This window comes from Quercus lobata, chromosome 6, assembly GCF_001633185.2.
Source record: "Quercus lobata isolate SW786 chromosome 6, ValleyOak3.0 Primary Assembly, whole genome shotgun sequence".
Taxonomy (NCBI): Eukaryota; Viridiplantae; Streptophyta; class Magnoliopsida; order Fagales; family Fagaceae; genus Quercus; species Quercus lobata.
The window spans coordinates 11083180-11097603 of NC_044909.1; the positions used below are offsets into that span (position 1 = coordinate 11083180).

Sequence of the window (14424 nt, forward strand, 5' to 3'; positions counted from 1 at the left end):
TCCAAATGATTTTGACCATGCTCCCAAGTCCCAACTCCCAATGTGTATTGCTAAAATGTACAATAATATAAATATATATATATATAAGATATATTCTGAAAAGCACTGCTACCCCTAGCATGATTTACTATTGATTTTATCAAATTATCTTACCTAAGAGCAACCACATCAGTGGATGCAAAAGATTCTGGCTATTTTACACCAAAAATCTACTTTTTCTATTTTACATAATCAATTTTACAAAATACCCACATCAGTCCATCTATTATACACTATATTTGATATAAATAATATTTTTTTATTCTTTTTTTAATATTATTTTACCTACCCGTTTCTTTTTCCAATACTTCCTTTTCTTTCTTCTTCTTTCTTTTTCCTTATCTTTGCCATTTCCTCTTTCTTTTCTTCCTCTTCTTTCTTCTTCTTTCTCTCACATTCAAAACCCAGAAGCACCAGAGCAAGAACTCCATCAACACTACAGCCATCACAAGCACCACAACGCTTCTCCAATCCACCGATCTCCGTTAACCCAGAAGCACCATCACAAGCACTCCATCAACACCAATCTCCGTCAATCCACAAAACTGATCTCCATCAACATCGATCTCCATCAACCCATCACAAGCACTCCATCAACACCGATCTCCATTAAAACCGATCTCCATCAACACCAATCTCCGTCAACCCATCACCGATCTCCCTCAACACTGATCCACATCAACCCATCACCAATCTCCATTAACATCGATCCACATCACCGATCCAAATCGCCTCTCCAATCCACGATCCACAATCACCGATCACCAATCCAACGATTTTGTTCTAATGGTTAATTTTGTTGTCGATTTTGTGGTTGATTTTTGATGTTTGTAGTTGATTTCTGATTTTGTGTCTGTGGGAGTGTGTGTATCAGGGGAAGAAAGAACATGACGATGGAGAGTTAGTTTTGCAGATGGAGAAGAGAGAAAAATAAAAAATAAAAATAAATAAATAAATAAAAACGAAGTAGAAATTATTAAAATATTATATACACATACTACAGTAACCGTGTATATATACACGATTACTATAGCTAGTGGATAAATATACAAGATTATACATAATTTTAGAAGCACTGATGTGGAGCAATTTTGAGACAAAATGTGTAAAAGTTGTGTCTTTTTCTATTATACAAGATTTTAGAAGCACTGATGTGGATGCTCTAACATGTTCGTTTGGCCAAATTGGAAGACAAATGACATATAAGCTTAAATAATAATAATCGCATTTCATAAAAATAATAATAATAATAATAATAATAATTGCAACGTCGATAACACTACCAACAATTTTCAAAAAACACGTTATATATTTTGCAAGCACCGTTATGATTTTCCAATGACTTCCATAATATGTATTCAAAATGATACATCATTATTTCTCAAAAAAAAAAAAAAAAATACAGCGTTGACTTTTCACTCTTCCAAGTTCCAAGTACACGATTACAACACCAAAAACAGTATTATTTTTAATTGCAACCCCAAAACCATATTTGCTGGATATCATAAAAAAGAAAAAATAAATAAAAATAAAGCGGACTTCAACTCATGAAGTCATGACTCATGACAGAGGGAACACTCAAGAATGAAAACAAGCTTTAGTTATAGGCATCAGGATTTGCCAAGAGGTAGCCTTCAACAGCCTTGAAAAGTCCTGCAGCCTTTTCTTTTCCAGCTTTGATTTGCTCTTCCTTGATGTCGTGGTCACCTTTGGTATGGTACTTGCTGGTGCTCTTCAAGGTGGATCCTCCATCAGGTGATGCCACTAGCTTGATCTCATATAAGATTTTCTCAATTATGTCAGTCAAAGCATCACCTTCAATCAAGCTGTAGCTATATGTGAAGTTTACATCGTCAATCTCATCAATCCTGTGCTTCACATAGTTGAATTGACTACCTGCAAAATATATAAAAATATGTGTTACTTCTACTGTCATATGATGCTATCAAAGCGAAAAATATACAAGTATTATATTGTTGGTACTTGTAAAAGTATATATAGCAACTCCATAGTAAAATTTTCTCAACAATAAGACTAGCACTTCTAAGATGCTAAACAAATTAATATTATCTTAAGAGATTATTATAGGAACTAACCTTCGCCAAAGGTAATCTTCTTGATGGTTCCTGGTCCTCCATTTCCTTCAATGATTTCAGCACTTTTAATGGCCTGTGGTGCAATCTTTGGTATGAGGTTGTCAGCATCAAGAATAAAGGCCTTGAATAGCCTAGCGGGTGAAATACCAGTGGTGGTCTCGGCTTCGTAAGTGAAAACACCCATGATGACCTAAAAGAGTTTGGAAGTAAACAAAGGAAGAATAATGAGGATTAGTCGTACTAGTTTGAGCTTGCTAGATGTGAGAAGTTAAGAACTTGAGGATGGTATTTATAGACTGAGGCTCAAGGTTAGCTTGAATGTATGGGAGTCTAGTCTACCCTTCTAGATTGAAGAATTTTTTGAGTTTTCAAACACTCTTTTTGGATGTTCCCACTATGACAACAGGACAAAATTATCTAGGAAAAGGATTTGTAGTTTAGTCAAAGAAAGCACCCTTAAAAATTGTTTGATAAAATAAGTAAATAACCCAGTTGATTCCAAATGCTGTACAGTTGTTAATATTGACCATACAAGTTTTTTGATGAACTATTGACCATACAAGTAAATTATAAAATGAGGGATAAAATAAAATTTACTTCAACTTTAGGAGTACTACTTTCTGCGCTTGATAATTAATGCAATGAGTGAAATCGCCCTTTGTTATTATCACGTTCGGTGTTTATATGTAAAAGTACTAATTAATGCATATGTTTGTCATATTAAACAATTAGATACCTTTATTTTTAGAAGGAAAAGATACCCATTTTGTTAATAAAAAGCTTGAATTGTATTCTAAGTTCCGTACGAGTCCAAATTTTATGTCCTACTTTTTATGTGTCACTTTATACTTCACTTATAAAAACTTACCACACATTAACCTATTTGATTAAATTCTTTTTCTTTTTTTTTTTTCGGTAAAACATGATTAAACATTAACTTAGGAATTCACAAGTCTATTACAACGTAAATTAGCCTTGTCAAAAGCTAATATATCCTCCACCACAGCGGTAGGTTATAAAAAGTAACAAAACTTTACAAAGATTACGCTCCTATTTTAGCCAATGCATCAGCGCATTGGTTTGCTTCCCGGAATGCATGGATCACGCACTTGTTTGGAATTTCCTTCAAGAGGCTCCTGCAATCAGAAAAGAGAGGCTCCATTAAGAGGTTTTCAGATTCATTGTTCATTAGAATAACAATGCTTAAAGCATCAAGTTCTATTATAAGTTGCTGAATGCCCATTTCCTTGGCTAGCAGCAGCCCATCTCTAAGTGCCCATAGCTCAGCCAAGGCACTATTAGTGAACCCAAGACCTCTTGCAAAACCTTTCAGCCAAGCCCCATCATGATCTCTAATTAACCCCCCTCCACCAGCTCTTTCTAGATTCCTCATAGCTGAACCATCGGTATTGAGTTTCAACCAACCCCTCGGTGGCTTCTCCCAACCCACAGGAACAATGGATTTTTGTTGTTTGATCTTAGAAGCAAACCCAATAGCGAAAAATTCAGCACCGGCTTGAATGCATTTTCTCCATATCTGAGGATCCACAACACCAGTTCTAAAAAGGAAATTGTTTCTGTGAGTCCATAAATGCCACAATCCCATAGGAAACAGCACCTTCCAAGGAATTCCTTTAACAGAGACATTCATACCATCATTACAATTGACTTCCAACCAAGCTTTAAAGGGAAGAGTGAATGAATTTTTGGTGCAATGGGGCACTTGTAGCTGCGACCAGAATTGGTGAGCAACCTCATAGCTCCTGAATAAGTGCTCTATAGTTTCATTATGCTTGTAACACAATTTACATAGAGGATCAAGGCTTAAACCTCTTGAACCCAGCACTTGAGCTGTAGGAAGACTATCATGAAGACAAAGCCAAATAAGGAAATGGATCTTTGGCAAAGTCTCAGACTTCCAAACCCATTTAAATGAGTAAGTATCCAGGTTCAGGGGGTTTAAACCCCTTGCAAGAAGATAGGCAGCTTGGATTGAGAATAAGCCATTATTGGAATAGACCCACATGAGACCATCACTTCCTTGATGCACAAAAGAGGATTAAATTCTATTATTATGACTTTTCCTATGTTAACTATCTAAAATATAATAAAAAAGGCAACACCTCCCCCACCACCACCCCACTACCAATCTTTGCGGGTGCCGGCCACTGACCCGTCAATATCGCTGGTCTGAACCGTTTTGGAATTTCCTCTACTTCACTTTTTTCAGGGACGACTTTCTGATTCGCCGCTCCTTTTATTTAATTTTTTGTTTTATTGAGAGTTTGATTCCTTTCATTCTTAGATCTGATTTCTAGTCTATCAGTGTTTGGTTTTTACTATTATAAAGTTTATAAATCCACATCTCGTGGCCCGCTCAAACGCCAAATCCACCATATCTAAAATCTAGAATCTAGAATAAGGACTAGGAGGTATCTGAGTTATGCCAGCAAATGAGACTTCAAGAAATAGTGCTTATAAAACTTCCACACAGACCATTTTCATTTTCATGCCTTAACCTAAACAACTCCATTCCTCCATCCTTAAGTACTGGAATGGAGTTACTGCAAAGAACAAACAAGGGAGCCAGTGTCTTTCTTGGAAAAACTAGCTTTTAGTATTGATAATCAAAAACGACCCACCGGACCCATGCCGAAACCCATCTTTCAAACCCAAGCAAAAATCATAAAATCCTAACAACAAAGAAAAACCAATTTATCGAATTAACCCAGGCAACAGTGGCTGTCCGTGACATGTCCGATGATATTGATGTTGTCAGTGGCTGGTGCCGTGGTGGAGTGGTCGTGGTGGCAGGAGGTGTTGGGCTTTTTCATTTTATTTTAGATAGTTAAAATAGGAAAAGTCATTATAATAAAATTTAATGAAATAGACTGATATACGGTAAGTTTTTATAAATGGAGTATAAAGTAATATATAAAAAGTAAAATAGAAGATTTGGACTCAATTCCGTACATTATTGTGCAATTCTCTAACACTTGAAAATAATTTTTTTTTATAAGGAAAATAAAATTTTGATTCAATGATGGCTACTGACTGCCGCTAGCCAGAAAAGGCCTGTCCAATTAATAAATCTTCTATTTATTCAAATACAGGTCTTATTTTTATATTTTTCTCTTCTATGACTTCATAAATCTTCAAACCTAAAAAGATTCTTTAATTATACATATATAATAAGAAGCAGCCGAAGAAGAAATGATTGGAGAACCAGCTTCTTCTTCTTCTTTTTTTTTTTTTTTAATTTGCAGTCACTAAGAAAAGCTACAAAAGCAACAAACCATATGTGGAAATTAAACAACACTTTAGTAACAAGTCCACCACCCCCCACCCCTCCCCTAGCACAACTAATAAACATAATAAAAGGGAGTTTTGCTTCACCCTTTCCTTATAGCTTTTTTGGGTTTTCCTATGCGATGCAATGCAACACTTATCCCAGCTCCTAATGCATGCATCCTTGATGACATTGTCATTTACCGCACTCCAAAAGCGCACACACCGTTGATGACATTGTTATTTGCTGCATAGCAAGAAAAACTCTAGCAACATGCCTAAATTCACAACATGCTTAAGCATCAACTTGTGAATAGTGTATTTAAATTCACCTTTTCCCCAAGCGCCAACGATGGTCCTATGTCAAGGTGTACGTGTTGTAATCTATTAATAGCCACCAGAGTAGCACCTCAATGAGTTTCAAAATTATTTATAAGTTACAAAGAAAACTTCCTTTGCCCAAAAAATATATATATATTGAAGCACCTGGTATATCATATCAAAAAGCGGTTTTTGCAAAATTTTAAACTAAAGGTAATTTTTGGACAACGGTGAAGCATAGTGTTTATTCAAATGCTTTTTTTTTTTTTTTTTAATTTTACAAATCGTTTTTTCTTAAAAATATAAGTTAAACTGATACCCCAAATGGATTAAATATTAGATTGGGTTAAATAAGTGTGTTTCATGGGCGTGTTGATCACATCAAATGTTTATATATTAGGTAGGTTTTTTTTTTTTTTTTTTTTTGAGGAGAAAATATTAGGTAGATATTGATTATAGTAATGATTACAAAAAATCCTAATTATAACCTAATTAATTCTTTTGGAGTATAGCATAATGTGGTTAGTCCTTCCTAACGTTGTAATGTTTGTACACTCCAACAAGGCTTTGGCCATTATAAAATACAAATCCCACTAAAGTCTAAAATTCACACCCAGTTGTTGAAAGGGAAAACAATAAACAAAAAAAACAGTCATGCACCCATCATTTGCAAGCAATACTTTGATTTCAAGATGATTTCATTACATTTATGTATTCAAAGGGTAAAAAGACATTCACTCTTAACTGTTCCAGCTAGAACATCACAAGAATCACAATTTATAACAGCGAAGTCCTTTATTAGCAAGCCCAAAGGCAGTATTTGCTAAAAATAAAACATGAAAGCTACATGATTGCGGGGACAAATACAGAACACAACTTTAGTTGTAGGCATCAGGGTGTGCCGAGAGGTAGTTCTCAATAGCCTTGAAAAGTCCCGCAGCCTTTTCTTTGCCAGCCTTAACTTGCTCTTCCTTGATCTCATGATCACCCTTTGTGTGGTACTTGCTGGTGCTCTTCAAGATGGATCCTCCATTAGGACTTGAAATAATCTTGATCTCATATGATATTTTCTCGAGTACTTCACTCAAAGCATCACCCTCAATCACGCTGTAGCCGTATGTGAAGTTTACGTGGTCAACCTCATCAATTCTGTGCTTCACATACTTGAATTGGCTACCTGAAAATTTTAGAGAAAACACTTTGTTACTTCTATACAATATCTACATATGTTGCTATGAGAGCCAAAAAATAATAGCAATTGTATCTGATCCGCTTTATTACTTTGGGGGTAAAGTTCTTATTTTTGAGAGCCAAATATCAAAGTAATAATTTGGTACCTTAATCTTGAAATTTAGAAGAACGAAAATAACAGAAATAAATATATACAGGACAAATCAAAACAGTAATAAATGTACAAGACCAAACTTTTAGAATACTAAATATATGATACATTGGAGATCAGGATAAAGAAACTAACCTTCACCAAAGGTGATCTTCTTGATGGTTCCGGGACCTCCATTTCCTTCAATGATTTCAGCACTCTTAATGGCATGAGGTGCAACCTTTGGGATGAGGTTGTCAGCATCAAGGACAAAGGCCTTGAATAGTTTAGCAGGTGCAATGACTGAGGTGGTCTCAGTTTCATAAGTGAAAACACCCATGATGGCCTTAGAGATAGAGTAGTATGAAAGCGATCAAATGAAGAATGAAAGGAGTAGATGAGTTTATTGAACTTTAGGTAGTTCGCAAGCTTGAGTATCAGAGGGTGGTATTTATAGACTGAGAATAAATGATACCTTTTGTAAAAATGTGACCACGTACGTGGTTTTCTTTTTGAATGTTCCCACTGTCAATAGAGAATCATAATTTTTTAAGAAAATAATTTGTCATTTAGTCAGACAAAGAACCTTTAAGTAATTAACTTACTTTCAGATATCAAAACCTAAACTTTCATTCAATAATGGCAACCACCGACCATCATAGCCTACCAATTTCTCTTGCATTCTCTTTGGTTTTCACTTCTTAGTGTTGCCTTACAAGACTATTTGGATAACACCTTCTGGAAGTGTTATGAATATTGTCTACCAGATCTATCATAGTTTTGAGGTAGATAGTTATCCACTAAATTGATAATTTTTACCCTTCTTAGCTGTTAGATGGACATTACAAATAAAAATGAAGGGAAAAGCTAATGAATGTCCTAAGGATATTAGTTTAAAAAATATTAGAAACTTTTTATTGGAAAAGGATAAAAGTAATTGATTTATTTTATAATTTTATATATTTCTTATAAAAGTAGTATTAAAATTTTCCTAAACTAGTTCATTAACAAATGGACTAAGAGCACTCGTTAATCAAACCATTTACATAAATTATGTATCTAAATGCAAAATTTTGAAATTTATGGTACGTATTACATTTACTTCTATCGTGTAGAGTGGATGATTGTATTTAACCCTTACATAGAGGAACACAAATTTAAGACTTAAAGCATCATTAATATTTTGACCTACAATTTTCTCCTTGAATCACCTTGTGAATCATTATTTAAAGCTTTTCTACATGTAGATCTTGAAAATGTAGATTTGATTATAGAAAGCTTCATGTCAGATAGACAATGTAGTGAAAACTGCAAAGTTATGACCTCTCAACTAATGTGCAATAATATTGCATTGAAAACTATTAAGGCGGCTGAGATCGTCTCTACAGATCTAACACTCTACTTAAGAAAACTATTTGGTAACGACATTGGTTACTCTGTTAAGAAAATTCTAGTTATGTTGCTTGAGTCAAAATTTCAAACTAAAATGTTGGCTTAACAAGAAGCAAATAAAAGAATTTCTCCATCCTTTTACTTTTGGGGGGGCATTCTGATACCAAATTTGTAAGAGGAAATCCAACCTGATCCGATATGGGAATATTAGATGGCTGGAATATAATACGGAATGATAGTTTGTTGGATAGCATCAAATTGGACTTGCTGGAATTTGAGACATTCCGGTGTCACATTCTTCTAGTTTTTAATTTACTAAATGCTTATGGTAAGAAATTTGACCATAGTGAACTTTTTCATCTAAAATTTCCCTAAAAGGTCTCAAAACCTCAACAACAACAAAATATTAATAAATAAACCTTGAAACCTTTACCAAAGGTCTATATTTAGGTGACTGGATCGCCTCAAAGAATCAAAGAGTTCCATCATCCCATGCCCCTGCACTCAAAAAATTAGTTTCTATTTTTTATTTTATTTTTTTTTTTTTTGTAATTTCTATAAGCCTATGAGCATGAATTTAATGCTAGTTTTTTAACTTGAAAGTTGAAATAAAAGATCCTAATATTTTTAATTCAAATTCATTTAAATTAACTTCTTCACACATTAAAAATATCTTTAAAAATGAATCGGAAAAGTTTCAAGTTTTGCAATAATGCATTATTGAATTTGTTGAAATTAACATGAAGTTAATGTTGAAATTGATTAAATATTGTGTAAAGATGTAGATCAATAACTATGTGAGAAAGAAAACTCCAAAAGGTTGGCTAAGTAGTTTCTAAGACCTTATAATATCCATAAGATCTTTGATTCGAAACCTTTTTCCCACATCTTGGGGCCACTCAAGAGATTTCTCTTTGTAATAATATGGTGCTTATAGGATGGGGGATTGTATATACCCGAGAGAATAATCTTCGATACTTGAAAAAGTCTAGATACTCTCATTTGTGTCAATAAAAAATGAAAATTAATTTAGATAAGTTAGAAATCTGTTGGAGATCATGTGCAAAATTTGAGGATTTGTTAATTTATTATGCAACAATTTTAGCCTTAATTGGATTTTTTTATATTATATATGAAATTTCTATAAGGTAATTTTGGTCATTAAAAGATAACACTTAACAAGTGGAATCCATTTAATTTCTAATAGTACAAGAGTACAAGATTGTCAAGAATCTTATAATTCAATGGCATAACCTACTCTCTTGAATCCCCTTTATAAAGCTACTATGCATTTACTCTAATGAAAAAGCCTGTTTGCAAGTAACATCAAGATTTTGAGATGACTTCTATTTTATGTATTCAATGTGATACAACATTGACATTTCACTTTTCCAAACTAGAACATCAAAAGAAAGACAATTACAACTCCAGAAATCGTATTATTATATATTAGCAAGTCCAAGGCCATAATGGCTGGATATTAAAAAATTCACTTTAACTCAAAGATATAGGCAACACTCAAAAATGAAAACATGCTTTAGTTGTAGGCATCAGGATTTGCCAAAAGGTAGCCTTCAACAGCCTTGAAAAGTCCCGCAGCCTTTTCTTTACCAGCCTTGATTTGCTCTTCCTTAATCTCATGATCACCTTTGGTGTGGTACTTGCTGGTGCTCTTCAAGATGGATCCCCCATCTGGGGATGCCACTAGCTTAATCTCGTATGAGATTTTCTCGAGTTTGTCAGTTAAAGCATCACCTTCAATCAAGCTATAGCCATATGTGAAGTTTGCATTGTCAATCTCATCAATCCTGTGCTTTACATAGTTGAATTGGCTGCCTGCATATATAACAAAAAAAAAAAAACACTTGTTACTTCTTTTGTATCATGCCATGAAAGTGACAAAGATAAGTAGCATTCTAATTTAGTTGTTTTTGAAAAATATATAGGAACCAATAAATATAATAAATACTTCTAAAATTAAAATGATAAACAAGTATCACCTTAGACATTAGAAATTGAAATTATTAAAATAAGAGTTAAGTAATTATAATTCATCATTACTAATCCACATAAACTTTTGGACAAGTGATAATTTATCATAAACTTACCTTCGCCAAAGTTAACCTTCTTGATAGTTCCTGGCCCTCCATTTCCTTCAATGATTTCAGCACTCTTAATGGCTTGTGGTGCAATCTTTGGGATGAGGTTGTCAGCATCAAGGACAAAGGCCTTGAATAGCCTAGCTGATGGGATAACGGTGGTGGTTTCGGCTTCGTAAGTGAAAACACCCATGATGAAGTAAAGAATTTGGAAGTGAACTAGTTTTTGAGCTTGTTAGATGTGAGAAGTTGGGAACTAGAGGATGGTATTTATAGACTGAAGGTTTGCTTGCATGTATGGGAGTATATATGACCATCTAGATCAAAGAATTTTAGGAGTTTTCAAATACTCCTTTTTAGATGTCCCCACTATAACAATTGGATTACAATTTTTTAAGAAAAGCATTTGTGGTTAGTCAAAGAAAGCACCTTTGGAAATTGTTCAATAAAATAACCCAACTGAATGCTGTACTATCCTAAATTATTTCCTAGCTATAAACAAAAAAAGCTCTTATAAACATGTGAAGAGAACATAATTAGGAATCATGAGGGATAATTAGCATAATGGTAAATTAAAATAAGGTGATGTAAATTTTTCTACTCGGATTATTTGAACTTTGTATATTAATTAGTCCTTTAATTTGGACCCTAACTTATGCTTAATGCCTAACTTGAAAGTTGAAACCACCCTTTGTGAGTGATCACGTAATAAGTTACTGTGTTTATAAGTAAAACCAAAGCACATATTTGGCGTGTAAAACAATTAGATACCCATTTTTGTTAAAAAGCTTGACAGTGTGCAACAACTTGAATATTGAAAATTGACTTTCAATATTCAAGGATGGCTGGCTCGCTCGCTGCAGACTACCACAAGCCAACAAAGGCCACCAATAAATTTTCTATTCATTCAACAATAAGATCTATTTAGTGTAATTTTCTCTTCAATATAAGCTTCAGACCTAAAAAAGATGCTTCCATGGTGCATAAAAAGAAGCAACGGAAGAGGAGATTATTAGGAGCCATCAAATATTAATATGAATATTTTTTCAGTCTACTTTGTCTCTCTATTAATTCTTGATAGAAATATCTTCCCATTCATTCCTTATTCCTTACTAATCCTCTACTTGTAGTTCAAGTATTGTAACCATAATTTGTTTATTATTAGTTTAGGTTTATGCCTACTACAACTGCCCTGAGCCTTTATTTGGGTTAATTATAATATACAAAATGTTTGATAGTAAAGAAAGATATAGACATTAAGGGTTTTATGCTCTAGATGTAAGTTTTTAAGGCTAAATAATGTTAATCTCTCTCTCTCAACTTAGGTTTCATTTTAATTTAGGTTAATATTTAGCTATTTCAGAAGTGAGAATTTGAGTACATATCATATGTCTCTTGGTCTTTGTATCCATGTATGAAAGCTCTAAAAAATAAGCCTTATATATGTCTAAGATTGTGAAAAAAGAAACTCTAAACAAATATACAAGACTGGACCGAATTTTAGATCTAGAAATTCTGAAATCTTAATTCTTGATAGATCGAACTGCTATCGAGACTTAATGAACAACTTTTCTTCACTTGTTTCTTGGACCAATCTTCATGTCTTTAATACTTGACTTGAACAACATGTTTCTTGAAGTACTAACCCTATCTTAGATCTACCCAATTACAAGTAAAGTGCATTTTGTTAAAGAATTAGCCAATTATAATAAATTATGACCCTAACATTAATCATGAAAAAAAAATTTATGAATTATAATGCTTATATTTATTATCTTTAGGTAAATTTTGCTGCCCATCATGTGGGTTAGAGACTAATAATTTATAAAAATATTATGTCTATTGGCCCATCTATATATATACAACTGAAACCTCTAAAACTCTCACAATTTTCCATGCCAGCACAATATTTAAAAAAAAAAAATCATAAACACAAAAAAAAAAAAAAAAAAAAACTTAAACGCAAAATCAGAGAAGCCCTAACACGCTCTACCTTCTCCTTCCTCCAAAACGCAAACCATGCTCTACCGTTCCCCACACGCAAATCACAGCTCAACGGCTTCACCTTCAATCCAAAACGCAGGCCACCATCAGTCCTTCTCTCCCACAACTCAACAGCTCCACCTTCTCCGGCACCACCCTTCTCCAGCTTTATATTTGTCGGCCACCCATAAACATTTTGTTTCTAAACATTCTATTTTTGAAGCCCCACCATTTGATTATCTCTTCAGCCCTCTGTCTATTAAGTATACTCATCCAAAACCTTCTTCTCTCTAACCACTTCACCCATTCCTAACGCAGACCTCTAGGTTTCATCCCCAATAAAAGTAAAACACTCCCTCTTTCAAAATCTGGGTTTAATCCTCTCTATCATTCTCTCTAAGGTATTATCCCAAATTGCCGACTCTTCCAAAGAAGGTAACTCTTTTCTCTCTTTACGATTAAATCTGTTAGTACGAATCACATCAGATAACTGTGAAACGTTTTAACTTTTATTTAGTTTTACTAATTCGTTAATGTTTGAGTTGCTTTCAATTTGATTATTGTTGATTTCAATTAATTTACACCTAAGAATTTGTTAAATTAATTTTTTTTTAATTTGATTTCTTTCTCTGATTTCGTAGTTGATAAATCATGTTCTTCTTCTTCATCTTTCTCCTCCAACCCAGGTTAGTTAACTTTCCTAGAATCAAAATAGTTTCACTTTTCATAGACGCACACCATTTGCTTGATATAAAGCTTCCAAAGTATTTTCACGATCAGACAAACTTAACCAAATTGAGCATCTGTTTAGGTGTTAAGGAAAACAAAAACAATGAACTTTTGTGAATTGTGAATTTTGCTTTGTTAATTTGCCAATTGTGAATTACTTTATGTTATTTCTACTAAGATTTTTCTATGGTATTCTATTTTATTTCACTTTTGTTGCAGGTGCTTGCATTTTCTTTTTTCTTTTTTTCATGTTTGTAGCTGAACATGATTAAGGAGGGGTTACATATGATTCTTTGTACTACAAGTCGAGGAAAGTCAGGTATTTACCTTTTCTTTATTCTATTTTGTTTCTTGCATATTTATTGGTAATATGTTTCTAGAAAGAATTTGAAATTGGAATGTGATTGCATATTTAAGTTTCTTGGTTATCTCAAACTTGGGGGTATTCCTGAGTCTGTTGACTCTGTTTTGTATTTGTAGTTTTAGTTGTGTATTTGCACTGGCTGTCATTCTGTTTCATATATATATATATATATATATATATATATTAATAAAATTTTGATATTGTTAATTGTCATAGATGTTTTTTTACCTCCAAAACAAAGACTCACGCCTAAACCCGCTCCCCAAACCACCGATCTCCACTTTTGAGAGACAAAATGCAAACCCTTTGACCTTCCTCAACCATTCCCCTTCTCCTTCATCCAAAACAAAGACCCACGGCCACACCCACTCCCCAAACCACCATACCTTTGTGACATGAAATCAATTTTTTTAATGATTGGGAAGAGCACCAATCTGTCTATAACCAAAGGAAAAGGAGAATTAAATCATGCAGATGGGTCTTTGGGTTTATTTCTACCCAAAATCAAATTAAATGGTTTCTGATCTTTGTTTTTCTTTACTTTATCAATAAATATTATATTTTTATAATTAAAAGTGTTGTATTTGAACAAGCACAACAATTGTTTCAAATACATGCACAAACGATTACACTAGAAGCACTTGAGAACGTAAAGGCTACCCTTGCAAGCAGTGAGATTGAGCACAATGCAGAAACCAAGAAGAAAGTAGTTCCTCACAAAGCTGCTAGCCAAGCTTGGGAGGACCCGACACTAGCAGATTGGTCAAAAAGTACAAATTATTCCTCCCTTCT

The 14424-nt window shown here is 33.6% G+C and overlaps 3 protein-coding genes across 3 annotated transcripts; all 3 read right to left on the reverse strand.

The window, feature by feature from the left end:
* Nucleotides 1–1355: 1355 nt before the first annotated feature.
* On the reverse strand, nt 1356–2397 carry LOC115993792 (major allergen Pru ar 1-like). Its single transcript, XM_031117766.1, has 2 exons — nt 2136–2397; nt 1356–1935 (listed from the first exon to the last, which is right to left on the reverse strand). Exons 1-2 carry the CDS (start codon nt 2317–2319, stop codon nt 1637–1639), a joined length of 483 nt encoding a protein of 160 aa, XP_030973626.1. The 5' UTR covers nt 2320–2397; the 3' UTR covers nt 1356–1636.
* Nucleotides 2398–6466: 4069 nt separating this feature from the next.
* LOC115950247 (major allergen Pru ar 1-like) lies at nt 6467–7491 on the reverse strand. Its single transcript, XM_031067477.1, has 2 exons — nt 7222–7491; nt 6467–6921 (listed from the first exon to the last, which is right to left on the reverse strand). Exons 1-2 carry the CDS (start codon nt 7403–7405, stop codon nt 6623–6625), a joined length of 483 nt encoding a protein of 160 aa, XP_030923337.1. The 5' UTR covers nt 7406–7491; the 3' UTR covers nt 6467–6622.
* A 2327-nt stretch (nt 7492–9818) lies between these two features.
* LOC115950646 (major allergen Pru ar 1-like) lies at nt 9819–10769 on the reverse strand. The gene is made up of 2 exons (XM_031067867.1): nt 10566–10769; nt 9819–10293 (listed from the first exon to the last, which is right to left on the reverse strand). The coding sequence occupies exons 1-2, from the start codon at nt 10747–10749 to the stop codon at nt 9995–9997; spliced, it is 483 nt and encodes a 160-aa protein (XP_030923727.1). The 5' UTR covers nt 10750–10769; the 3' UTR covers nt 9819–9994.
* Nucleotides 10770–14424: the final 3655 nt, after the last annotated feature.

Excerpts from the sequence above, each read along its gene's own strand:
- LOC115993792 (XM_031117766.1), bottom strand. The coding sequence starts at position 2,319 with ATGGGTGTTTTCACTTACGAAGCCGAGACCACCACTGGTATTTCACCC. Across the intron at positions 1,936-2,135 it reads GAAGATTACCTTTGGCGAAG|GTAGTCAATTCAACTATGTG; the intron begins GTTAGTTCCTAT and ends TATATTTTGCAG.
- LOC115950247 (XM_031067477.1), bottom strand. The coding sequence starts at position 7,405 with ATGGGTGTTTTCACTTATGAAACTGAGACCACCTCAGTCATTGCACCT. Across the intron at positions 6,922-7,221 it reads GAAGATCACCTTTGGTGAAG|GTAGCCAATTCAAGTATGTG; the intron begins GTTAGTTTCTTT and ends TAAAATTTTCAG.
- LOC115950646 (XM_031067867.1), bottom strand. The coding sequence starts at position 10,749 with ATGGGTGTTTTCACTTACGAAGCCGAAACCACCACCGTTATCCCATCA. Across the intron at positions 10,294-10,565 it reads GAAGGTTAACTTTGGCGAAG|GCAGCCAATTCAACTATGTA; the intron begins GTAAGTTTATGA and ends TTATATATGCAG.